Source organism: Phyllostomus hastatus, unplaced genomic scaffold, assembly GCF_019186645.2.
Source record: "Phyllostomus hastatus isolate PE091 unplaced genomic scaffold, TTU_PhHast_1.1 phas_contig_346, whole genome shotgun sequence".
In the NCBI taxonomy this organism is placed as follows: domain Eukaryota; kingdom Metazoa; phylum Chordata; class Mammalia; order Chiroptera; family Phyllostomidae; genus Phyllostomus; species Phyllostomus hastatus.
The window spans coordinates 84,699-109,698 of record NW_025333858.1 but is presented as its reverse complement, the minus strand read 5'-3'; the positions used below and the strand labels follow the sequence as shown (position 1 = coordinate 109,698).

Genomic DNA, 25,000 nt, shown 5'->3' with positions numbered 1-25,000 from the left:
CTGAACCTTTGGAGCGTTCTATGGGAGTAAACTGAGTTGGCTTTTTGGCTTTCTTCATGATTGGTCTAGGATTCAGCTTGTTTAAATCTGCTGTCAAGTATCGCCTGCCCATTTGCTTTATAAGTTCTGTAATTTTGTTGCCACTGTTATTTCACTTACTGTTTTTGTTCTCCTGGGGCTTAAAAGATCTCCTTACTGTTATACTAGTGGGTCTTAAGTAGAGAGAGAATGTAAACGTGTTTAATTTGCCATCTCTTGTTGTTATTGGTTTACACACATGTTCATTAAATGATGGAATGACCAAATGCTGGGCATCTGCATGCTTTGTTCATGTGCTAAGCCTTGTGTTATCTTTATACTCATGTTGGTGTTTGATGAGAAATATAAGTGACTCCCTAGAATTAATAGCTAATAAATGCGTTTTCCTTATATCTTCTCCTGATTTCTATTCTGAATAAAAAGAAAATACTTTCTTTTTATCAGTAAGAAAAAAAGCTTTATCTTACAGATAGATAAAGCCTTTTCCATTGCCTCATATAAAATACTAAAAATATTCTGAAATACAGCAGAGAGAGGACAGTATAGGATAGTGGGTACCCAAACTGTATGGTTCAAATCCCAGCTCTGCAATTTTCTAGCTGAGTGACTTTGTGCCAGCTACTTCATTTATCTGTGCTTCAGTTTCCTCATCTGTAAAACGTGGATACTAGAACCTTACTTATGCTGCTATTGGTTGATTTCATAGACCTGGAAAAATTTAGAGCTGTACTTGCTTCTTAGTAAGCACCATAAAATTGTTTTTTAAGAAAAAGGAAAAGAATCTTAAGAAGGGAGGCTGGTTATTCTCCAATATTTAGTATTCTCTTGTCCAATAATAATAGACCTTCCAAACTTCATCAGAGTACATGGGCGTTTGGTAGAAAGACTGCATTTCCAGCCTCTCTTGAAGCTTGGTCGGCCGTAAGATTAAATTCTGGCCCATAGAACATACGTGGAAGCTGGATATGCCGCGTGCAGGATATATCTTGAAGGGGTACAGTATGTCTTTATCAGTTCCTGGGTTTGCGGTTTCCCCACCAGTCCGCGTGCAGACACGATGGCTGCCGCCGCCTTGGACCACTAGAATCCGCTAACTGAAGATGGCAGAGCAGCCACCACTTCAGCCCTGGACTGTACTTACATGAGGGGGAAATCAGTTTGTTTTAACTTATTTACATGTTGTTGTTGTTTGATATGCGGTCATGATATGGCTGTGATAGTGACTCTTTTAGTTTGCTTAGCAAAGGCATCCCACTTTACTTTTACGGGGGCCTTCCAGGTGACAATAGACGAGTGACAGGGAGGAGATGAAGGTGGAAGATGTTGGCAGTGCCTCATCCTCTGGAAATGCCTCTCAAGAGGTGGCTGTCACTTCTGGGTACTAAGAATGTGAAAATTCGGCAGGCAGAACACTTTTCCTTTATCTTATAACCCTTGCACTGTACTAAGAAATACCTGCTCTAGGAAAAAGGGAATTCAGTCTGGGTTTGAAGTTCCTAAAGCCTTTCCCACCTTACATTCCTGCTATAAAGAGTTATATTCATGAAAGTTGCTGAGACTAGATCTCAAGCATTCTCATTACCGCCACACACAAGTTAACTTTAACTGTGTGAGGTGATGCTTGTGGTAATTATGTTGATCTTGGAAGTCATTCTTCAGTGTATATGTGCATAAAATCAGCACATTGTACACTTTAAATATATACAGTTATATTTGTCAAGAGTTATGTCCAGTTTTCAGCCCCATGTAGCTATTTTAAATACAAGATTTATGTGTGTATGTATTATTAAAGTACATGCTTTTCAGCCAGATACTAATAGCTGTACAAACAGTTTAAATATTTAAAAAATCATAATAGAAATTGTATAGGAATTACAATAGGAAGGCTGCCCAGGGTGACTATGTATCTGTTTATCTCTGTGTGTGCTGCCTGCCTGTCTGTCCACATGCACATTTATATGCTGGATTTATAGCAGTTTAATCTTAGCACTGGTTACCTGAGTCACTGAGAAATTTTTCATAGTCTCTGAACAATTTTTAAAAAGAGAAAATGAATTTTGACATTACGAATCAAATTGGTAGGAAAAAGAATTCTTCAAAACATCAGGTCCATGTGTAGGATATAATAATAAAAATTGGCCTTGTGGAAACTCTGGCAAGTATTGTGTCCTTCAAGACATGGACCAAGTGTGTGGCTTCTGGCTAATGGTATCAGAAAATATCACTACGTAAGTGAGTATCACTCTGCTAGAGCCTGGTAGGCATCGCTCTTCTGAGGAAGGTTTTATGTTTCCTTTCTCAGTCTGGCTTTGCCTCTGGAGTTCCTGATTTGCATTCATGTTGGAGTTCTTAAGCTCTTGGAGGCTCTTACAGGTTCTATGCAGGTTCTCAGCTCCTGGAGGGTTTCAGTGGGGACTGCCCCTTGCTCCCTCTATCTGTCATGGTGTGCAATGCCCTCTGGCACTGCTACTGGTCAGTACTATGTGCTTTATGTCAGGTGGATCCTCTGAGCAATGGCAGGAATGTAAATCAACAGCAGGTTCTCTAGGTTTGTAAAGAAGGGGTAATGATGAAATCAGTTTTGGAGAGGGAGAGGAGGAGTATTCTACTCTAAATAGTACAGAAATTTAAATAACTATAAAATTTCTGTAGTATTCAATAGGATATTAAATAATCAAATGTTAAACTTTCAGGGAGAAGCATCAGGAATGGTGCTGGGATGATACACTGTTCATGTAAGATGTTCACTCGTATGTTTAAAAATATTTATTTATGGTTTACCATGTGCCCTGAACCCTTCTAGCTGAGTCTATGATGAACAAAATAGGCAATGTTCCTGCCCAGATGGAGTTCAGAGTGTAGTGGGGGAGACAGGCAATGAATAAGAACAAACTTTGATGATAAAATGTAGTGATAAAATACTGTGAAGAGAAATAAAAATATTGGCCACTAGATGGAGCTCATTGCTCTCTTCTTTCACTTACCAGTCCACTCTAAAAGAGAGATGCTGTGAGCATGTTACACCATTGAAGTGTTTTGGGGCCAGGTGGTGGGTGCTCTTTCTCTTCCAATCCCCCCCTCCCTACTTAATTTCTTTTCTTTTCTTTTTTAACTAACTGTCTGATAAGGGGAATATGGTTAAAACATACTAAGGAGGCCTCTGAGATATCTTGGGGTAAGGGGAGTAGATCAACTCCTTCCTAAATCAGAAATCCTCTCCCCTCAATTTCTTGGGAATTTAGTTTTCTGTACTAAACTTATTTGAGATTAAACTTATTTATTTAATCTCTGAATTCACCGTAGACTATTTCCTTAAGAGAGGGACTACAACTATGTTCCCACTCCTTGGGAGAGTATGTAGTAGATCCTCAATGAATATTTTTTGAATGAATGATCCTTATAGCCTAAGCAATTACTGGTTTTCCCGCAGGGTCATCTAATTCTCTAGGGACTCTGTTTTGAAGTTAGGTGGGGAAAAAAATCTCCACAATAAAAACTGGGTAAGTTTGACTGTCTTGCGTTCTATGAAATCCTGTCTGTCAAAGAACTCTCGGTGGGACAGGTAGGATGTGCTTGTGTATATGTGTGTTTGTGTGTGTGTGTGTATGTGTGTGTGTGTGGTAAGTATATTATGTAGCATTCTGAGTTCTGGGCCATATTTTTTCCTCTTTCTATTTAGATAAAAGCCTAACACACATAATGGACGTATTTTTAGTGCTCAGTGGAACTTAATGAATATTGGGCACATGCTTTGTCAGGGCTAACTCTATAAAGAAGGTTCTTAAATCTTCTCTTCTACAACAAGTAAAAGGAACATCATAAAAACTGCAAGGGAGTTGGAATTTAAGGAGATTCATGGGTCACGTTTGAATCCACAATCTCTTGGTCTTAGAATGGTTTCCAGCGCAGAGATCCTGTGCATGTGTTGTTAGATATCTACCTATTTCATTTTTTAAAAAACAACCATTGTAAGTGATATTGTTTTTTAAATTTTGGTTTCCAATTGGTCATTTCTTTTATATAGAAATACAGTTGAAAATTGGTTTTTTTGTGTGTTACAACCTTGTCTTTTGTCTTACAACCTTGTTAAACTCACTTATTTGTTCCAAGAGGTTTTATTTTTCATTTTTAGATTCCTTGATATTTTCCTATATGGATAATCATAATGCCTGCGAATAAAGACAGCTTTATTTTATTTTGTCTGATCTATATGCCTTTATTCCTTTTTCTCCCATATTGTATTAACCCTTTTAGTATAATGTTTAACAGGACTGGAGAGACTAGATATTCTTGCTTTGTTCCTGAGTTAAGGGCAAAGCATTCAGTTTTTCATCATTAAATATGTTAGGTGAAGGGTTTTTTGTAGATTCTTTTTAATCAGCTTAAAGAAGGTCACTTTTTCTCCAGTGTAGTGACATTTTTCCAAATTCTAAAACTGCTTGAGTTATGCCTTCAGCCAAGAGTGAACAGGAAAGCTCTATTGCTTAAGTCTTTAGCTTAAGATACATCTCTTCCTTCTTTTCATGTTATTCTGGAGATTCTGTATTTCTTTATGAAGTTTTTCACTCTCCCGTTTGAATCCTTCCTTCAGTAACTGGGCTTGTTCCTAAAAAGGACAAATCGTGAATAAAGTGTAGTGGTAAGTAAATCCCTAACTTCTATCTATTTTCCACATTCATAGAATTTTTTTAGAATTTAATTTCTTCTTGAACTTTTCTCCATTAATTTTTATTATACTTTCTCTTTCTCTAGTAATCCTAGCCTCGTGATTACTTTTTCTGAGCCTCCTTTAGCTAAGAAAGATAGAAAGATTTTTGGCTTATACTTTCTGATATATTGATAAGCTTAAATTACAAGTCTTGGTCTTTTATCCCATTAATTCTATACATTTGTGGGCAATCTTAATCATATGTTTGTTTTCAAATCTTCCCTATGCATTATACACTTTTATACACACATACACATGGAGACTCTTTTATATACACACATAAATTCTTAAAATCAAATGGAGTGTCTGAATTTTAGATCAGTGAATTGGATTTAGGCCTCACAGACTGGGGGCAAAGGTAGCAGAATATAAATAAGGGAATCCAGGTCGGAAACTGTCCATATGGGCTTCCTGCACATCGCTCATCACACAGACTGGGAGTAGGGCCGAGGAAAGAGTCAGGAGTGACAGACTGATGCCAGTGTGAGAGTTCAGGAGTCTTTCTGCTCACAGCTTCTCTTAGAATTAAAGTCATACCACATGTGACAGAAAAACAGTCATTGTGGATTCCTTCGAATGGTGAAGGGGATTTGAATATCTTACCAAGCTGTGTGACCCTATAAAAGTTATTTACTCCTTTCTGAACCCCTATTTCTTCTCCTAAGTCATGGGACAGAGTTCTTCCTTCATATAATATTAAGAAAAAGATACAGATAAGACATTTTTATAATGCCTAGCAGATAATAGCTACCATTGATTGAAGACTATACTGATAAATGACTAGATGTGATATAAATTCAAATACAATTTTTAATAACCAGACATAGGCAGGCCCAGGACAGGCAGACAGATGGGATTGAAAAATATAAGTGGGTAAGAAAGGTCCTTCTGGGCTTCATGGTCTAACAGCCACTCAAAGAGATCAGGGAGAGTGGAGAGAAAACAAGAAGAGAAACCTCGAGGTGAAGCAATTCAATACCTGAAGTTTAAGACTGAGAACTCTGTCTTGTTCTGCCATTAACTGGGCCCTCTCCTTGTCCATCTTCTCAGTCAGTTGTTTCACATGCTCCTGATAACTCTTTTCTTTCTGCTCCATCATCTGCTGATTCTTTATCTGCATCTCCTCCAACATTTTTTTTGCAGCCTCTGCAGATTCAGCTTTCACACGTTGCTCTGTCAGGAGGAAAGGAAGAAAAAAAGCTCATGGGTGACCACGTTGCTTTTTTTTCTCTGCACACTTACCTGTTGCTGTTGCTCCTGGCTGCATCTGCCCTAGTCAGAGCTCACTTCAGCTAGTGAGAGGCATCTTTGCTCATTTCACTATTGTTTAAAGACCCCAGGTTCACCCAGCCAAATTATTTGAAATTTTAAAAGCTTTCGAGGCTATCTAGTCTCTTGCTCCTCACCTTCAATCTCCTTTTCCTTCTCTGTGAGAGTCTGGTCTGTCTGTAGAATTGTTTCAGTCACAGCCTCCTTGGACTCCAAGTATGTCTGAAGAATTTCTTCACTCTAAGACCCAGAGAAAATGGAGCTAGTAATAGGAAATATCTGTAAGCGCCTATTCCTATTTGCCTACCATCTTTTCCTCTGGGAATTGCTTTCCTTGGCCCTGGTGTGTCTGGTGGTCAAGATGCACATACTCCAGGTTGCCCAAGCATTGCACTCTACAAAGCAGATTCCTTTTTAAGAGACTGATAAATATGGATGGAGAGTCTCTGTTCTTTGAGTGAGGGCTCTAATTTTGGAGCTGTTAGTGCTGTGGTCCAATATGGGGTGAGCTTGCTGGGGAATGAACCCACTGTGGAGAAAGAAGATCTAAGAAAAGGAGGTGGAGGGGGAATGGAGGGAGGGAAGTGTGGGGTTGAGGGGAGCAACAGACAGAGAGATAAGTGTTGGTTACCTGTATTCCCTTCCTGGGTTCCTGAAGGTATTTTTTCTTTAGCTCCTGCATCTTCTGGATAAAAAGACGATATCCTCCTGGTTTAGAATAAATCCCCTGTTTTATATCTTCTTCCAGAGGATTGAAGATATCCTTAAGTAAAGCTGAGCAACGATCTGATGATGCTTTCATATTCTGTTTACAAAAGTCTTCTTGCTTTTTTTCTAGCTGGGCCTTTAATGTGAAAGTAGGAAGTAGAAATAATGGAGAGAAGATGTTAGCTTGATCTCAGAATTTTTGGAGAAGCTTCTCAAAAAATAAAGTCTGTGCCCCTATGAAACTCACAGGACCACATCCTCCTGATCTTGTGTTTCTAGTGAAGTTCCTTTCTCCCTGGAGGTAAAGTTTATGGCAGAGATTGCTATCCTTATGTTAGCATTTATGCTATGCATCTGCTGATCATCATGGGCCATGGCCTTTTGCACTGCATCTGCATTCTTGATCTGGGCCAAGGCCAGGACCTCATCCTGCATGCAGGGCAAATTCCCACAGCTAATGGTATTGACATAGGTCAGCACTTGGCTCTGTAGTTCTACAAATACACCTTTAGAAATAAACTTCTGCTTTTCAAATTGGACCAATGATTGCATATGGAATAAATGTGGCTCACCATAAGCCTGCTTAAGATAACTAAGACTACATATTCCTTTGCTTTTGGCTATAACATTAAATCAGTCTGATATCAGCAAGTATGTAATTTGATTAGGGGCTCTGATTGTTACCTATATGCACTTAATTAAATTAGAAAAAGAATATCAGTTTTTGAATGAAAAAAAGTTCCAAAACTTTGAGTCAATCATAATAAAATTGGTTCTTATAACAATAATAGTGGTTCTTATCATTTTAAAGTCTAGTGAAAATTCCTTCTCATAACAAATACCCACTGTATTTTCTAGTATATTTCACTTTCTGAGATCCTAATCCATATAAATACAAGAAAAAATTACCGCTAATTCCTTTTGGAATAAATGGTCCACATCCTTGAATGAGTTCTTGATGAAGACTTCAATGGCCTGTTTCTCACTGGCCCTGTGCAGGTCCAGCAGCTCCTGGAGGGTTTCTGTGGGCAGCTGCACCTTCTGGGCCATCTGCTCATCATAGAGGGCAATGGCCTTTTTCACTGCGGCTGAGTTTTCTATCTGGGCCAAGGCCAGGACCGCGTTCTCCATGCAGGGCAGACCCCCACTGCTGATGGCATTGATGTAGGTCAGCACCAGGTTCTCCAGTCCTGCAAAAGAGAACAAATGATAATGTTGACTGTAGTTGGGGTGAGGAATCAGTCTCTTCTGTGTAAATCTGATGATAATCTTTTGCCACTTGTTTGCTTCATAGCATCAGTGACCTCAGTGTCACCTGGAAGCTTGTTAGAAATGCCTACTCTCAGCCTCTGCCCCAGATCAACTGAATTAGACCCTCCTCTGGCAAGATCCTTGTGTGATATGAATACATATCAAAGGGTGAGAACCTCTGTTCTGGATACTATAGACCTGTGTTTATTGAGTACATGTACTTTATCACCAAGCACCATTAGGACAGGAAATGTACCTCTCTCATTTATGTCTCTATCATCAGTCCTGGTCCGTGGCAAGCAATTGTAAAATCGTTATTTGTGAAACAATTAAAAAGGAGTCTTTCATGTTATTTACTCTAACAGAACACTGTCCAAGAGAACTTTCTGTGATGATGGGTGTGTTCTATATGTGCTGTCCAGTAGTGGAGGCACTAGCCCTTTGTAGGTATGAGCCCTTGAAAATAGCTGTGTAATCAGAACTTCTAATTTTCTTTAATTTTAATTAATCTACACTTAAATTTAGATAGCCATAGTTGTCCAGTAGCTACCTTAGAGGATAGTACAGGTCCAGTTTACTAGGGCAATTTTAAGCAATAGAGCTTTTTTCTTTGTCCTTTCCTATCTTTTCTCACCCAAGACATTTGACTAATAAAATCTATTAGAAATGTTGTGTTATGTAGAATGTACCACAGAAGTAGTAGTAGATTTGCATTTTTCACAGATGACACTAGGTAGATGTTATTTTAACTTCCTTTAGTCCTAACAGTGAGAGTAAAGACTGGGAAGAGGACCTACGAGGTCCATTGACCTTGATGTCTCCTGGAAGTGTTTTAACTTTGGAACTGTTGAAGATGTAGGAGCAGAAGACTGTAGCTTGTTGCATGAAGTCAGAGTCTAGCTCATCATCATGTAGGGTCTCAAGCTGGCCTAGCTTCTTCCGGTGAGTGGGCCGGTCAAAGATAAAGCATTTCTTCTTTGGGAAGAACTTCCGGATACAGAGTCGAGGAAGATTAAAATTTTCATCCTTTTGATTGGTAACTGGAAAAAGACAAAAAAGGACTTCGCTTAATAAGGGGCTTGGGAACTTTTTCTATAAAGGACCAAACAGTAAATATATTAAGCTTTGAAAGTCAGAAGGTCTGTTTTCCAAGTACTTAATTTGGCTATTAGAGCATGAAAGCAGCCATAGACAATCTACAAATGAATGGGCATAGCATTAATCCAATAAAACTTATTTATGAGACAGCTGGAAGGCTGTATTGTCCATCATTTGCCTGTGGCCATAGTTTGCCAACCACTGGACTAGTTCACTGTTATGCTTTAATCTATTTTCTCTTTTTTAGTATATTTTACTGATTATGCTATTACAGTCATCCCATTTTATTCCTCCCCTTTATCCTCCTCTGCCCTGCACCCTCTCCCTGCACCCCCTCCTTCCAGCATCCCCTCCCCACTGCTTAGTTTATGTCCATGAGTCATCCATATAAGTTCTTTGGCTTCTCCATTTCCCATACTATTATTAACCTCCCCCTGTCTATTTTCCACCTACCATCTATGCTACTTATTCCTTGTACCTTTCCCCCCCATTCTCTCCCCACCCCCTCCCCATTGATAACCCTCCATGTGATCTCCATTTCTGTGATTCTGTTCCTGTTCTAGTTGTTTGCTTAGTTTGTTTTTGTTTTTAGGTTCAGTTGTTGATAGTTGTGAGTTTGTTGTCATTTTGCTGTTCATAGTTTTGATATTCTTTTTCTTAGATGAGTCCCTTTAACATTTCATATAATAGGGCTTGGTGATGATGAACTCCTTTAACTTGACCTTATTTGGGAAGCACTTTATCTGCCCTTCCATTTTAAATGATAGATTTGCTGGATAGAGTAATCTTGGATGTAGGTCCTTGCCTTTCATGACTTCAAATACTTCTTTCCAGCTCTTTCTTGCCTGTAAGGTCTCTTTTGAGAAATCAGATGATAGTCTGATGGAACTCCTTTGTGGGTAACTGTCTCCTTATCTCTTGCTGCTTCTAGGATTCTCTCCTTATCCTTAATCTTGGGTAATTTAATTGTGATGTGTCTTGGTATGCTTATTCTTGGATCCAACTTCTTTTGAACTCTCTGAGCTTACTGGACTTGCATGTCTAGTTCCTTCGCCAGATTGGGGAAGTTTTGCTTCATTAATTTTTCAAAAAAGTTTTCAATTTCTTGCTCTTCTTCTTCTCCTTCTGGCATCCCTATGTTTCAGATGTTGAAACAATTTAAAGTGGTCCCAGAGGTTCCTAAGCCTGTCCTCATTTTTCTGAATTCTTGTTTCTTCATTCTGTTCTGGTTGAATGTTTATTTCTTCTTTCTGCTCCAAACTGTTGATTTGAGTCCAATTTCCTTCCCTTCACTGTTGATTCCCAACATATTTTGCTTTATTTCACCTTCTATAGCCTTCACTTTTTCCTTTATTTTGTGGCCATACTCAATAATTTCTACGAACATCCTAATTGTCAGTGTTTTGAACTCTGCATCTGATAGGGTTGGTTGTCTTTTCATTGCTTTCATTGTTGTTTTTCTGGAGTTTTGATCTACTCTTTTATTTGAGCCATATTTCTTTGTCTCTGTGCACCTGTTACATTGTAAGGGGCAGAATCTTAGGTATTCACCAGAGCCAAGCAACCTTCTTTGCTACATTTTGGCGCTGTCTGTGGGGAAAGGGTCAGAGAGGGAACAATGTTGCTTGCTTGGCTCTCACCCTGCTTTCAGTCACTTCCCTGGATTTCCACAAACAGACTGGACCCTTTCAGGTGCTGATTCTTGGGTGGGTGGGCTTGTATACATTCTAGGATCCTGTGGACCCCTTGAATGGACTCTCCTGTGAGATTAACAGTTTCTCCCACCATTGGAACACCCATAGGTTTTTACAGCCAGAGATTTTGAGGCTTATAGTTTCTGACCCTGGAACCATGGGTTGTGTGGTCTGTCTCACTCCCCAGTTGTTTCTCCTGGCTTATCTGCACGTGTATGTGGGATATCCTGGTCCACCAGCTGCTGCTTTGCAGCACGTCCTCTCTTCTGGGTGCCCATCTCTGCTCCTCCTACCAGTCTGGATGAATACTTCTTTAACTCCTTGGTTGTTGGACTTCCATACAGTTCAATTTTCTGGCAGTTCTGGTTGTTTTCTGTTTTTTAAATTGGATGTTTATCCTTCTTTTGGTTGTGCAAGGAAGTGAAGTGTATCTATACCTCCATCTTGGCCTAATCTATTTTCTTTAAATAAATGCCCACTCTTCTTCATATTCATTGGCTAATTACAGTATCACAAGCTCTAAGCAGGGACATAAAATTCATTGTATCATAGCACAGGGAGAGCTGAAAGAAAGCGAAGCTTGTTCTTAGAATGGGAAAAAGACAATTCAATGTCAAATCTACTAATTCAGATATTAAACAAACAAGCATTAATTTTTAATAATATCCAGCTGAGAAGTAGAAAACTATAAATATTGGAAAACTAAGTGGAAAAAATTTTAAAAAGTGATACTTTCTAGTGTCTTGTCATTCCCAATAACCAATTCTAAGTCCCCTTCACCTTTCTTAAGTTTGAGTGAATTCTCCAGGTACTCGTCCGCTGTGATGGATTGTCCATTTGCTTCCAAGTTTAGGGAAAAGTCCCTCAGTGTCCACACAAAATCTGGAAAGAAGCTTATGAAGTCAGCAGAATCCTCAACCTCATTTGCATCAGGTGAAGATTTTGCCCGTATTCGATCTGTCAACTCTGTCACATAGCTGAGTAGCAAACTAAGGAAAACTGGTGTAAAAGAACAGTGCCCCTCGTCCCACATTAGTCCCACATATTCAAAACCTTTGTTTCTAACCCAAGAGTCAATTCTTCAGTAGGCAAATAGGATCTTTCTTTTGCCCTTGAATTATTTTTTTATATTTTCTCTTTTTGTGCTTGATTCACCAGGATTCACATTCACGTAGCTTGTTTTTTAACAGGTCTCCCTCCGATTTTGATGCGGTACTTGACCACAAAAAGGATACTGCAGCTGGTCCATGGCCTGCTGGTTGATGGTCCCCATGCTGTTGTACACAAAGGTGCTGCTCAGCAGTATTGCCAGGGCAAAGATCCAGGAGTCATTCTGGTTGTCACCCTGGAAATCAGAACACATTTGGGCCAGGATTATGCTTCATTCTCATGGAACTTTCCAGATCAGCAGTAGTTAAAGGATGCTCATTTAATGAGTGTTTGTTTGTGTGTTTTTTTTTAGATTAATGACCTATAAGAGGAAACCAAATCCAAATGAAAATGATTGTTAATAGGACTTGGACTTGGAATACTTCTGATTACTGATTTTGGTTTACACTGATTCTTACTAGGTCCTCCTATGATCATTGGCAGATAATTGTGAAACAAACAGTCAAGGTTAGTAGGCATTCTAGGCCTTAAGTGTAATTTTTATTGAATTTTCTCTATTTTACAGCAATATTGACATATAATTGCAATAATATGTATAGTTATTTTATTGAGCAATTATTATGTACCTAACACTTTCCATTCTTATTAAATATTCAAACATTCCAAGCAATATTATGAGGTAAATATAGATGATTTATATCTGTTTTATAAATGAGAAAGCTGAGGTTAAAAGAGGTGAAATAATTTGTTAAGGCAACTATGTGAATGACAGTTTAAGTTTAAACAGTATAGGATTTCTGAACATAAATCTTTAACTAAAGCTCTCTGCAATATAAGATTCATGGCATTGATTTTTTTATACTGCCTGTATACATCTGGGTTAACTGGCTTAGCTGATAGCCTGTTGTTAATAACTATACCACTATCTATTGACAACTATGTGCTTCTTCTAGGATTCTTCCTTATGAATATTTTTCTCACCTCTGATTGTAACACTTGGTCTCATAAAACATAAACAGAAATAAAAAAGGCATAGTTTGGTTCAGTGCACACTCTTATTTGAATAAAAGTTAAATATTGTAGAGGATATCCAAATATGAGGGGCTTGTCCCCAAACTGAATCTTCAATACTTACCTTCTCTACATCTCCCAGGCCCTCAGTGTCAAGCAGAACGAGGGTGTGGTCTGCCTTCTCAGGATGAGGCACACACCACATCCAGATTCCCTTGGTGTGAGACTGCACCGTGGAGCCCAGAGAGAAGCCTGCCGGGGGGAGAGGAGGTGAGAGGGAGTGGAGTTTTAATAGCAGATGTGTCTTGAAACTGAGATAAGAGTTAACATACTCAAGGAGAGAGAACCAAAACCACAACCAGTATTAATCTGAATCTTACTTACAATTAGAGAAATAGGGAAAATTGAATATCCATTACATGAAAACATTCAACACCTTTTTATGATTAAAAAACAAACAAACCCAGGACTAGAAGGAAACTAACTCAACATAGTAAAGGCCGTGCATGAGAAATGTTCAGCCAACATCGCAGTCAATGGTGAAATACAGAAAGCTTTCCTTCTATAAAAATTAACCAAAGTAGTTCAAGGAGCTGCATGTAAGAGCTAAAACTATAAAACTCCTAGAAGAAAAAGTATGGGAAAAGCTTCATGATATTGGATTTGCCAATGATTTCTTGGATATGATAGCAAAAACATAGACAACAAAAGAAAGTAGGTAAGTTGGACTTCAAAATTAAAGCTTTTGTGGATCAACAGAGTTTAATAGTTATCCTACAGAGTAAGGAAAAATGTTTTTTACTCATGAATTCATTAGGGGATTGATATCGAGAATACACAAATAAGCAAAATATAACAAGAAACATTGAATTAAAGAACAAACTGACAATAACCAGGGGGAGAGGGGAGAGCAATAATGGGGAAAAAGAGGGGAAGGCCCATCAAGGAGCATGTACACAGGACATGTGGACAAAGCCAAAGGGGGTAGGTTTGAGGGTGGGAGGCAGGGATGGGTGGGGTGGGGGCCGAGGTGGACAACCATACTTGAACAACAATGAAAAAAAGAAAAAAAGAACAATAACAACACTAAATTAAACACAAAAAGAAATCCTACAGTGCAACCCCAGAAAACAAAACAACCCAATTAAAATTTTTCACAATTAAAAAAAGAGCCAAGGACTGGAATAAAGATTCCTCAAAAGAAAATATATGAATAATCAATGAACACATAAAAAGTTGATTAACATCACTAGCCATTAGGGAGATACAAACCAAAACCACAATGACATACTATTTCACACCCATTAGGATGACCAATATCAAAAAAACAAAATAACAGGTATTGGTGAGAATGTGGAGAAATTAGAATTCTGTGCATTTCTGGGAGAAGTGTAAGATGCTATAATTGCTGTGGAAAATGATATGGTGATTTCTTTAAAAAATTAAAGCATATACTTCTAGGAAAGGAATAAAAATTTATGCTTTTAAAAAAAGAAATTAAGACAAAGTGAGAAGAGACAGTGAGTTGACTCAGATTCAGATAAGAGCAGAACTATAGATTGAAAGTTAGCTTTCAGTATTCCTCCCATCTCCAACTTTCTCTCCTTGCAACACTATACTCAGTGCTGGGAGTGTGTGTGGACAGAAGGGATCTGGAAGAGCTTTGCTGGTGCCCCTCACCTTTTTTCTTCCCAGCCAGCTTGTTCATCAGGTAGGATTTGCCTGTGCGATAGAGGCCCACAATAGCCACCACGACAAGAGGCTGGGTAATGGCAGACAGGATCTTCAAAGCTTCTGGATTAACTTCTAGTTTCCCATTAGTGTTCTCAATGAGGCACACTGGGGCTGGCATGTGGGTCTCTGAGGCCATGTCCAGGGTGCAACCTTGTCTGCAAGCAAGAAGATGGGTTGCATTAGCATTTCCAGTCTAAGTAGATGAAGATCTTTCAGCAGGTCATTTTGCATTGAGACAGTAGAGTCATAGAATTCTCCAATATGGCCAAAAATTTTGTGTTAGTAGTGAGATAGAGGAGGAAAAGATCTGTATTTGTTTAGAAAGTTACAGAAGTGTAATCGCAGTATCCCACTAAAAAATACTGCTATGACAGTAACATCAACATTTAACCACTTTCGTTACCAAAATCTTTAATTTTCTATGAAAAACTTTCTTTTTGGATTTTCATTAAAATTTTTACATTAGATATTAAATGTAAAGTAGAATAGGGTTTAGAATGTGTTTTGCATCCTGGCTATAAGTAAGAAATACAATATTGATGTATTTATTCATTAATTCTATTATGAAGACTTGTGAATAAAGGTTTTATCATTTGATGGATATTCTTTGGGTAATTTTCACAGATTTTAAATGTGTTTTTTTCTATTATTCGCACTTATTTTATCTGAAATGAGGGCTCATAGAACTTTTTGCACTGCTATTCCAGAAGTGGAACCAACATGACTTAACATTTGCACATTTTATAAAAATGTGTGACCATGTGAAACACGGGACTACAGACTTGCCCAAAGCCTTGGTGTGGGCTTGTGTAAGCAAGAGCTCCTGATAGTTCAATGTCATTAGCTTCACAATAAGCCTCCAACAAAGTGTTGCTAAAAATCATGTTTGTGTATATACGTGTGTGTGTGTGTGTGTGTGTGTGTGTGTGTGTGTAAGGGAACTAAAGACTATGAAATACAGGTTAAAAGATCAGGAAGCAGATCAGGAGAGCTGGAGAGGAGGTTGTTTAATGAAAATATACTTTCAGCCATACACTTCTGGTTTTCCTGTTATTTTCCATTTTCCCATTTGGTGGGAGAGGAGGAGAAACAGGAAGAGGAGAGGAGGGGGAGTGGGAGGGGGCTGGGTGGGGAGAGAAAAGGGAGGGAAGAGCTGGAAGGAGAGTGACAGCTGCGGACAGGTAGGTGACCAGTGAAGCTCTAGCCAAGCCCAGGAATTCAGAGGCAGATTTTCCGGAAAGCAAGAACAAAATTGCTTGAGAGCACAGAGGGGTCAGGCAAACCAAATGCTGGCTTCAGTGATGACCACAGTAGGTTTTTTAAAGAAAAAACTTTTTAGTAAAGTAGTGCAGCCCAATTCTACTTGTAAGGGGTAAAAAGGGAGTTGGCACTAAGAAATTGAATTTAATGAACTTGAAGTATTTTACTTTTATTTTTTTTAATTTATTTTTCAATTACAGTTGACATTCAGTATTCTATTAGTTTCAGATGTACAGCATAGTGGTTAGAAATTTATATAACTTAAGAAGTGAGCCCCCCAATAGGTTGAGTACCCACCTGGCAGCATTCAAAACTGTTACGGTATTATTGGCTATGTTCCCTATGCTGCACTTTGCATCCCTGTAACTGTTTTGTAACTGCTGATTTATACTTCTTAATCCTTTTTTTTTTCACCCAGCCCCCATCCTTCCTCCCATCTGACACCCAGAACTTGGGTTACATCTAAGACGAAACGAAAAGTAGAGAAATCTACTTTTAAACAAACCTCATATGTATGATTCAAAAAGTATGGTGTTTTTGTGCATCTTCATCTTTCACTCTGGGTTTCGGGTTTTCTTTTCTTTTTTTTCTTTCTGTCTTTAACAGTGTCAGGTGGCTGTTTGACACTGCGTGCCATTTACTCTTCTTTCTTTCTCATGAAAATAACATACTTGTAGCCCTTAGCTGCAGTCAGGTCAGAACTGAGCAGGTCCGTCAAAGACAAGGGTAAGTTAACTGTGTCCTCAGCCAACACAGATGGCGCTGGCAAAGAGAAAGACGATCCTAATGCGCTTCAAGCTGTTTGGCCTCATGTCTGCTGGTGTCTAATTCCACACAAGCACAGAGGGGACATTCAGGGATGAGCTGCCATCTGGTGTCGCCAGGATTTCACCTAACCTCATGTCCTATGTTGGGCTCAGCTGCAGCCTATCTTCATGTTGGTCGTTTTTTAGAAAATAACCTGACCTTTGTAAATCCCTTCCCACCCCTGCCCCGACCTTATCCTGGGCTCCCTTTCTCAGACCACAGGTCCTTTAGCGGTGGCGAGAAAGCTGCTTTAATGAGAAAGAGAAGTTCTTACCTGTTTTTTCTCCTCAGTTTAGGTTGGAGTGGTTTCTGTTACCTGTCTGTCTTTCACTGGATGGTTGGACTTTTAATTTCCTGATGTCATGAGGCTTTCTGGATTTCCTAAAGACCTTGAATTGTGAGCAAAGGTTTTCGAGTAATGTGAAACTGAAAGCACTAAGTGCGAAGCTATAACTTGGCAAACAGAAGGGATTCCTGAAAGCTGTGCAGATGGGAGGGTGCATGGGTTTCACATGATTTCTCAACTAGTTCATTTTGACAATGAACTCCACTCTTTTTGGTGGGTAAGGTGGGGCTTCCTCTTTCCTCGTCTTTCAGTCAGAGGAAGCTATGTCACTGGGAGGGGCAGGCCACCAGTATTTCCCATCCCCTCCGACACTAGATTCCTGGATTGTGTAACCAGAGGCTAGGGCCTCCCATTCCCCACCCAGCCCCACTCATAAAGGCAAGGCTGTATTTCACGCATAGCAGGCTGAGCTCAGCTGGCCTGGCCACCCTTACTTTGGCTCACTTGTAGGATGGAGCTTTCAAGCTGGGAGAGACAAGTGGGGAAGACCAGAGGTTACCACCCCTGCCCAGGAGAGGAGCAGTGGTTCAGAGGGTTTTGTCCAGGGAGAGAGACAGTCCGTAAACACGGAGATCAGCTTCAGGGTGTGGAGCCTGAAGAAACTTTATTTCTAGCAAATTGACTTTACAAAAAATACAAAAACAGCTTTTCAGGAAGGAAGCAAGTGACCCCAGATAGTAACACAAAATCATCCAGGAAAACAAAGAACACCAGTTAGGGAATTATGTAATTATAAAAGATGGTATAAATGCAGATTTCTTCTCCTTTCTTCTCTTAACAGGTTTAAAAAACAATTGTATTCAACAATATGTATATAATTTATAGAGCCTATAACATATGTAACATTTATGTATGTTATAGTGCCTTATGTATGTTATAGTGCTTATAACATACATAAATGTAATGTATTTAACAATAACAGAATAAAGGAGGTTGGTGGACTCAAAGCCCATTGGAATAAAGATATGACAATGTGAACTTGAACTCATACGAATAAAGAGAACAAGAAATTGTAAGTAAGAAAGTTAATAGAACAAGTCCTATAAATTTATTCTTTCTCCTTCTACTTCTTTAAAATACATAAAATTATACACATTAATAATTATCAAAGTGTATTGCTGGGGTTGTTACTTATATAGATGTAATTTGTAATGCATATGTAAAAATAGTAACACAAAGGAAGGGAGAGGGAACAAAGTTATAGGAGTAATGAGAGTTCTGTATCACACTGGAATGACTTTAGTGAAAGTCTGAGGTATATTTTTAAAATTTTTATTGAATTTATTGGGGTGATATTAGTTAATAAAATTATACAGGTGTCCAGTATGCAATTCTATAATATGAGTATATTGTTTTGTGTGTTCATTTATCCCCCTTTACCCTTTCCTATCTCCCCACTTCTCCCTTTTCCTTTGGTCATCAATATACTGTTGTCTGTGTCTGTGAGTCTGTTTGTGTTTTGCTTTATCCCTTCACCTTTTTCATTCAGTGACCAACCCCTCTTTCTCTGAGGACAGGGAGACTATTGTGCTAAGTAAAAGAAGCCAATACTTGTCAGAGAAAGACAAGTATCATATGATTTAACTTATATGTGGAATCTAATAAACAAAATAAACTAACAAAATAGAAACTAATTTATAAGATACAGAGAACAGACTGAGGTATATTCTTATAAACTATATATATAGCTAGTTTATTCTTATAGACTATATATATAGTCTGTCCAGAAAAAGCCCAACCATTGTTAATATAATGAATTACAATGTTTTACACAACATTAATGTAAGCTGGCAGCCAAGGAGAGTGGACTGGAATGTACATGTGTGAACAATGTGACTTCACTGTGCTAGTCAGTGGGGGTGGTAAACGCCATTGAGTGAGCATGTGTACTGTGTGGCCGTTACATTCAAAATGACTGAGCGAGTAGAGCAATGAATCGGCATCAAATTTTCATTAAGCTTGAACATCCCTCTGCAAAAACTATTTGGATCATTCAGAAGGCTGCAGCTATGGGCAGCTGGTGATTGGCAGCTTCATCATGACAACACCCCTGGTCATGCATTATGTCTTGTGCAGAGCTTTTTGGTGAAACATCAAATCACCCAGGTGACTCAGTCCTCCTATAGCCCAGTTTTGGTGCTCTCTGACATCTGGCTTTTCCCCAAATTAAAATCACCTTTGAAAGGGGAGAGATTCCAGACCATCGATGAGATTAGGGAAAATTCAACAGGGCAGCCGATGGCAACTGATAGAACTGTGTGAGGCCTCAAGATGCTTATTCTGAAGGGGACCGAGATGTCATTGTCCTATGTACAATGTTTCTTGTATCTTGTATCTTCTTCAATAAATGTCCTTATTTTTCATATTACATGGCTGAATACTCTTTGGACAGACCATTATATGTATATGTACGTGTATACGTATATGTCTATGTATATATACATGTGTGTGTGTGTGTGTGTGTGTGTGTGTATGGGTTAGCCTTAGGAAAACTTAAGAGCAAAGTAAATCCAAATTAAGCAAAAGGAAAAAATAGAGAATTCTGTAAATGAATGTTGAATGAAATAGATTACAGAAAAAAAATCAATGAAAACAAAACTGGTTCTTTAAACCAGTAATCTTTGTAATCTTTGAACTAAATCATGTAATCTTTGAACTAAACTGAAAGTCTAAGTTGGCTAAACTAAAGTAACTTAAAATCAGGAATGAAAGAGGGATGTCACTATTGATGTTACAGTAATAAAAAGGATTATGAGGCAATATTTGGAACAACTGTATGCCAACAAAGTAGTTAAAAAAATGAACAAACTCCTAGAAAGATACGAACTGCTGAAACTATCTGAGGAAGAAATAGCTCATCTGAATAGACTTGCAACAAGTAAAATAACTTTAAACTACCACCAGGAAAAGCTTAGGCCCGCATGGCTTCACTGGTGATTTCTACCAAACATCAAAGAAGTATTAGTAACACTCATTCCTCAGCAACTTGGCCAAAAATAGAAAGGAAATTTACTCCAATTCTCTCAATGCTATTTTACCACATTACCATCTTTCTCTGTCTGAACTATTTGAGAGTTAGTTACAGACATAATGCCTCAATAATCCTCTGTGTATTTTCTAAAAAATTATCTGGAAGAGAGACTACAGCTTCTCCGTCTGCTTCTGATTTCATTGTCTATTTCATCTCTGTCTTGGCCATTTGGCAATGTCCATGTAGACAGTCGTTTGTTTGGTTGTTTGAAGGACATGTTTGTGATGGATAAGTTGTTTCACAGAACTTCATGAGCTGTTTTCCTGCTTCCTTTCTGACCCCTAGTCCAAATTTCCCAGTGATGTTCAATTCTTCATTATTTCCTACATCTGCATTCTGGTCACCGATTGTTATCAGCACGTCTTGTTTTGATGTGTGGTCAATTTCTTCCTCAGTACTTACATAAGAACATTCAATTTCACTGTATGCAGTTCAGTAAAATGAAAAAAGGAGAGAAAGAAAAAGAAAGAGTAGAGAAATGCAGCAGCAGTTTACCATTGCCATCTGCTGTGCAGCTTGTGGGTCCAAACTGCACCTGCTGTGGTTCTAGAGTCTTTACAGGTGTAATTAATTAAATTTGATTTATTCTCCAGAACATGCCTATAATGTAGGTATTATTATTTGTATTTTACACACCAGTAAGTACAGTTTAAATATGTTTAATAGTTTTTTAATAGTTCATTAGCCACAAAACCCTGATGACTGATGTGGGATTTCCTGAAATGATGAGTCAGTGTGTTAAAAGAGGAAGATCAAATTGGGTTCCTCCCTGGGCCTGTATTTGCAAAAGCGGACTGAAATACTGGTGCTGCATGTCTGCATTTTCTCCTCACTGCCTATGACTGACTGATTCTTCTTTTTTTTGTAAATTTATTTTATTTTTTTAAAATTATGTCATTGTTGTTCAGTTACAGTTGTCTGTGTTTTTATAAATTAAAAGTCTCTGGGTCTTCTTTTTCTCACCAGTAAGGAATATCTTGGGTCTATTAAAGACAACTTGGAAAGCATTTTTATTGAACACATGTCAGCTGAAAGTGAAAGCAGAAACAGCTCTTAGTTTCTCAGAAATGGACTGACAAGACTTCAAGAAAACAGTTCCTTCCTGTTTAGTACAGTGAATTCTGTGCTATTTTTGTGCCTTTTGTTTTAACATGAGAATATTAGAAAATGTTCCAGGGACTTTTTCTTTTAAATGCTGGGCATGAGGAACCTATATTTCCTTACTTGCCAGTGTACTTGGAGTTGTAGTCTATAGAATACTTATGTTATTCTAAAATATAGTCACAGATTAAATTAATTTGCATGTTAGTATTATTACATTATATTCATATGTGCCTATGTGCTTAGTGATTTCAAATGCTGTCCTGACAGACTCTGAATCTCAGGTGTGGGATGTTTTTATATTAAGCTGTTTTTCAGATGAAGAAGTCCATGCAGGATGTTCTAGGGTCCTCAGCAGCAGGAGTTTGTTTATTCAGTTGTGGTCACGGAGTCTCATATACAATGGAGGCAGGACCAGAAGGTTAGAAAAACAGTCTGTGACACGTGTGCATAGAGAGTGTGTGTACTGTGTGCCCGGCACTGTGCCACGTGCTCAGGGGCGTACTCACCCATAGTCATTGCCCTAACAACAACTTAATCTGGTGGGTGAGATTGACTTCCACCCGAATAATAAAAACAAAGGAGTGAACAAGAGATGAAAGGAGGAGCACTGATTACTGAAGTATCAAGATCTCAAATTGGGACATTTGAAATTTTACCCAGGGGAAATTTATTTTGACATCCATAATAGGAAATAGATTGAATTTTAGTTTTTTTAATGGCCTGACTGTTGTTCTTATTCATATTTATATTTATTTCTGTACCATCTATTCTGTTCTGTTGTCTGTCTGGTCTAGTAAACTCAGTACTGCACTTTAAATGACTATCATTTATATTTTGTTTTAATAATATAGTAAATTACTTTCCAGTACATTGTTTTGGCTCCTCTTACCAACCAATTCTTCTCAGTGAAAATTAGGGTCCCTGTGTGAAGTTCCTCCAGAACTGGGATTAAATGGCATACTACAGGCAAATATAAACTGACTTACAGACACGATTTTTAGCTAATGGGTTTCATTTTGGAGTATGGGGTTTTGCTACTTATTTAAAACACTTTTTAGGGTTTATTTGTTAAGTATCTCATTGCATTATTTTCTTTCCATTTTTCCTGTTTAATTGTAGTTAAAAGATTAAAAAAACCCATAAAATTTACCACTCTGTTTTCAGGTATACAGATTAAATATACTTAAGTGTTGATTATATTTACACTGTTGTGCAACAGATCTCTTGAGGTTTTTTTTTTATCACACAGAACTGAAACTCTGTACCCACTAAACAACTTCTCATCAATTTTCTACCCAAGCCTTTGACAACCACTATTCTATTTTCTGTTTTTATAAGTTCAACCAGTTTAGATGTCTCATATAAGTGGAATTATAAAGTATTTGTCTTCTTGTAACTAAACTATTTCACTTAATGGTTAATCCATGTTGTGGCAAGTGACAAGACGTTCTTTTTTTGAGGCTAACATTCCATTGTATGTATACACCGCTTTTTCTTCCTTCATCTGTTGATATGAACGTAGGTGTTGCTTCCACCTCCTGACTATTGTAAATAATGCTGCAGTGAACGTGGGTGTGCAAATATCTCTTCAAAGTCCTGCCTTTCGTTCTTTTGGATATATACCCACTAGTATGTTTCTGGGTCACTTATCTGAGGAACAACTGTACAGTTTTCCATAGCGGCTGCATCATTATTTATTCCTACTTAGATTTCACAACAGTTCCAATTACTCCATATCCTCACTGATATTTGTTATTCTGTACTTTTTTGTACAGAATACAAAAAAGGTATGAGGTGATTCTGAAAGGTATGAGGTGATATTTGATTTGCATTTCTCTAATAATTAGTGATGTTGAGTATCTTTTCACATGCTTTTTGGCCATTTGTATATATTTTGTAGAGAAATGTCTGTTCAACTTATTTGACTATTTTTTGACTTTTTTGGGGGGGGGATTTTATTTATTTCTTTTCAGAGAAGGGGGAAGGGAGGGAGAAAGAGAGGGAGAGAAATATTAATGTGTGGTTCCTTCTCACATGCCCTTCTACTGGAGACCTGGCCTGCAACTGGGGCATGTGTCCTGGACTGGGAATTGAACTGGCGACCCTTTGATTCACAGGCCTGCACTCAATCCAATGAGCTACACCAGCCAGGGCATCTACTGGGTTGTTTTTGTTGTTTTGAATTGTAGAAGTTCTTTATGTACTTTGAATATTAGGTATATAATTTTTATATATTTCCCCTCATTCCATGAGTTGCTTTTTTACTCTGCTGTCTCATTTGATGCAGAGAAATTTGATGTAGTCTTATTTGCCTGTTTTTGTTTTTGTTTCCTGTGCTATTGGTATCATATCTAAGATATCGTTGCCAAATCCAATGTCATGAAGTTTTCTTCTGTGTTTTCTTCTAGGAGTTTTATAGTTTTTGGTCTTACGTTTAAGTCTTTAATAGAATTTAAGTTAATTTCTATATATTGGCTTAAGGGTCTAACTTAATTCTTTTGTGTGTGGATATTCAGTTTTTCCAATGTCGTTTGTTGCAAAGACTTTTTTCCCCCCATTTGTGGGGACTGGGTGAGATCTTTTGATCATATTTCTGATGGTGGGGAGGGAGCCAGAATATACAGCTATTCAGTAGAGTCATCTCAAGGGAAAATGCTACAGGTCCAGCCACCTGGCACCACGATCTCCATATTTAATGCCAGAAGCTCTACCAATGTCAACTCTGAGGACCTGGACTCCTCCACCTTCAAGTATGTGGGAAAGCAACTATCTCATGAAAAATAGCTTCTTTGGTGCTTCACATCAGCATCTAAATCTCTCAATGGCGGGTCTGCCTGCAGAATCTAAATCACATGCCTCCCACAGCAGGGTCTGGGAATGAAAGTTTTCTACCTCCTACTTTTGGAAGTAAAGACTGATAATAGGGAAATTTCCATCCACACTGAGGCCATTCAATCCAGCCAGATGGAGCACTGGATCAGAATGTCTTCTCTATGTTGGGAATAACATAAGGCTCTTACTAGTATTTACAGGCACATCTCATATGGCAATCTTTTTCACCTTTTCTCTTTGTAATGGCATCTCAATATTTTAATGTGTTTTTCTAGTGGTTTGTAAGTTACAGACATTATTAACATTCTTTAGGTTGTAATACTTTTATATTCATACAAACATGACTCCCATCCTCATCTAACACATTATTTGCTCTGCGTTTAAACTTCACCTTAGTTTAACTCTTCAATTAGGCATTTTTCTTAATTTTTACTGCAATTAATATTTTGTATCTGTCTAGGCAGAAAGTAAGTTTCTCCATTCTTTAACTCACATTATGGGATTATCCTCTCATTCCACTAGTTTATTAGTAACTAAAAGAAAATGAATAGTATATTTTTTAAAACAAAAAAAGAAAATTTCAATCTAATTAAAGTTAAAAAGCTCTTTCCCAAATTGGATCCTCCCTCCATGCACAGGCCTTCCCCCTACCCTTACCCCAACCCCACTGTTTCATACAAGCGAGGCCTGACTCAGCTTAACAGGCACGGAGTAAGGAAGGTAATGGTTTTATCTTCTGGTCTGTACCCCACCTGCCCACTGCACACAGAGCATGTTTATGATGCCTTCAGTATGTCCGTATGCACAGGAAACCAGGGAAAAAAGACACCCTCTTTTTTTTTATTTTATTTTAATCATTGTTCAAGTACAGTTTTCTCCCTTTTACTCCCATTCCAGCCCACCCACCCAACCCTACCCACTTCCCTTCCATTACCACCCTCCCCCTAGCTTTTGTCCATGAGGACAGCCTCTTACATGACACATTAATAATATGTGTT

General features: G+C 38.2%; 1 protein-coding gene across 1 annotated transcript; it reads right to left on the bottom strand.

Moving 5' to 3' along the window:
- Nucleotides 1-4,234: 4,234 nt before the first annotated feature.
- On the bottom strand, nt 4,235-17,204 carry LOC123820360 (guanylate-binding protein 1-like). The gene is made up of 11 exons (XM_045841054.1): nt 16,964-17,204; nt 14,569-14,777; nt 13,013-13,140; nt 12,003-12,112; nt 11,548-11,744; nt 8,773-9,015; nt 7,634-7,914; nt 6,648-6,860; nt 6,154-6,256; nt 5,727-5,920; nt 4,235-4,645 (listed from the first exon to the last, which is right to left on the bottom strand). The coding sequence occupies exons 2-11, from the start codon at nt 14,756-14,758 to the stop codon at nt 4,532-4,534; spliced, it is 1,773 nt and encodes a 590-aa protein (XP_045697010.1). The 5' UTR covers nt 14,759-14,777; nt 16,964-17,204; the 3' UTR covers nt 4,235-4,531.
- Between the last annotated feature and the right edge of the window lie 7,796 nt (nt 17,205-25,000).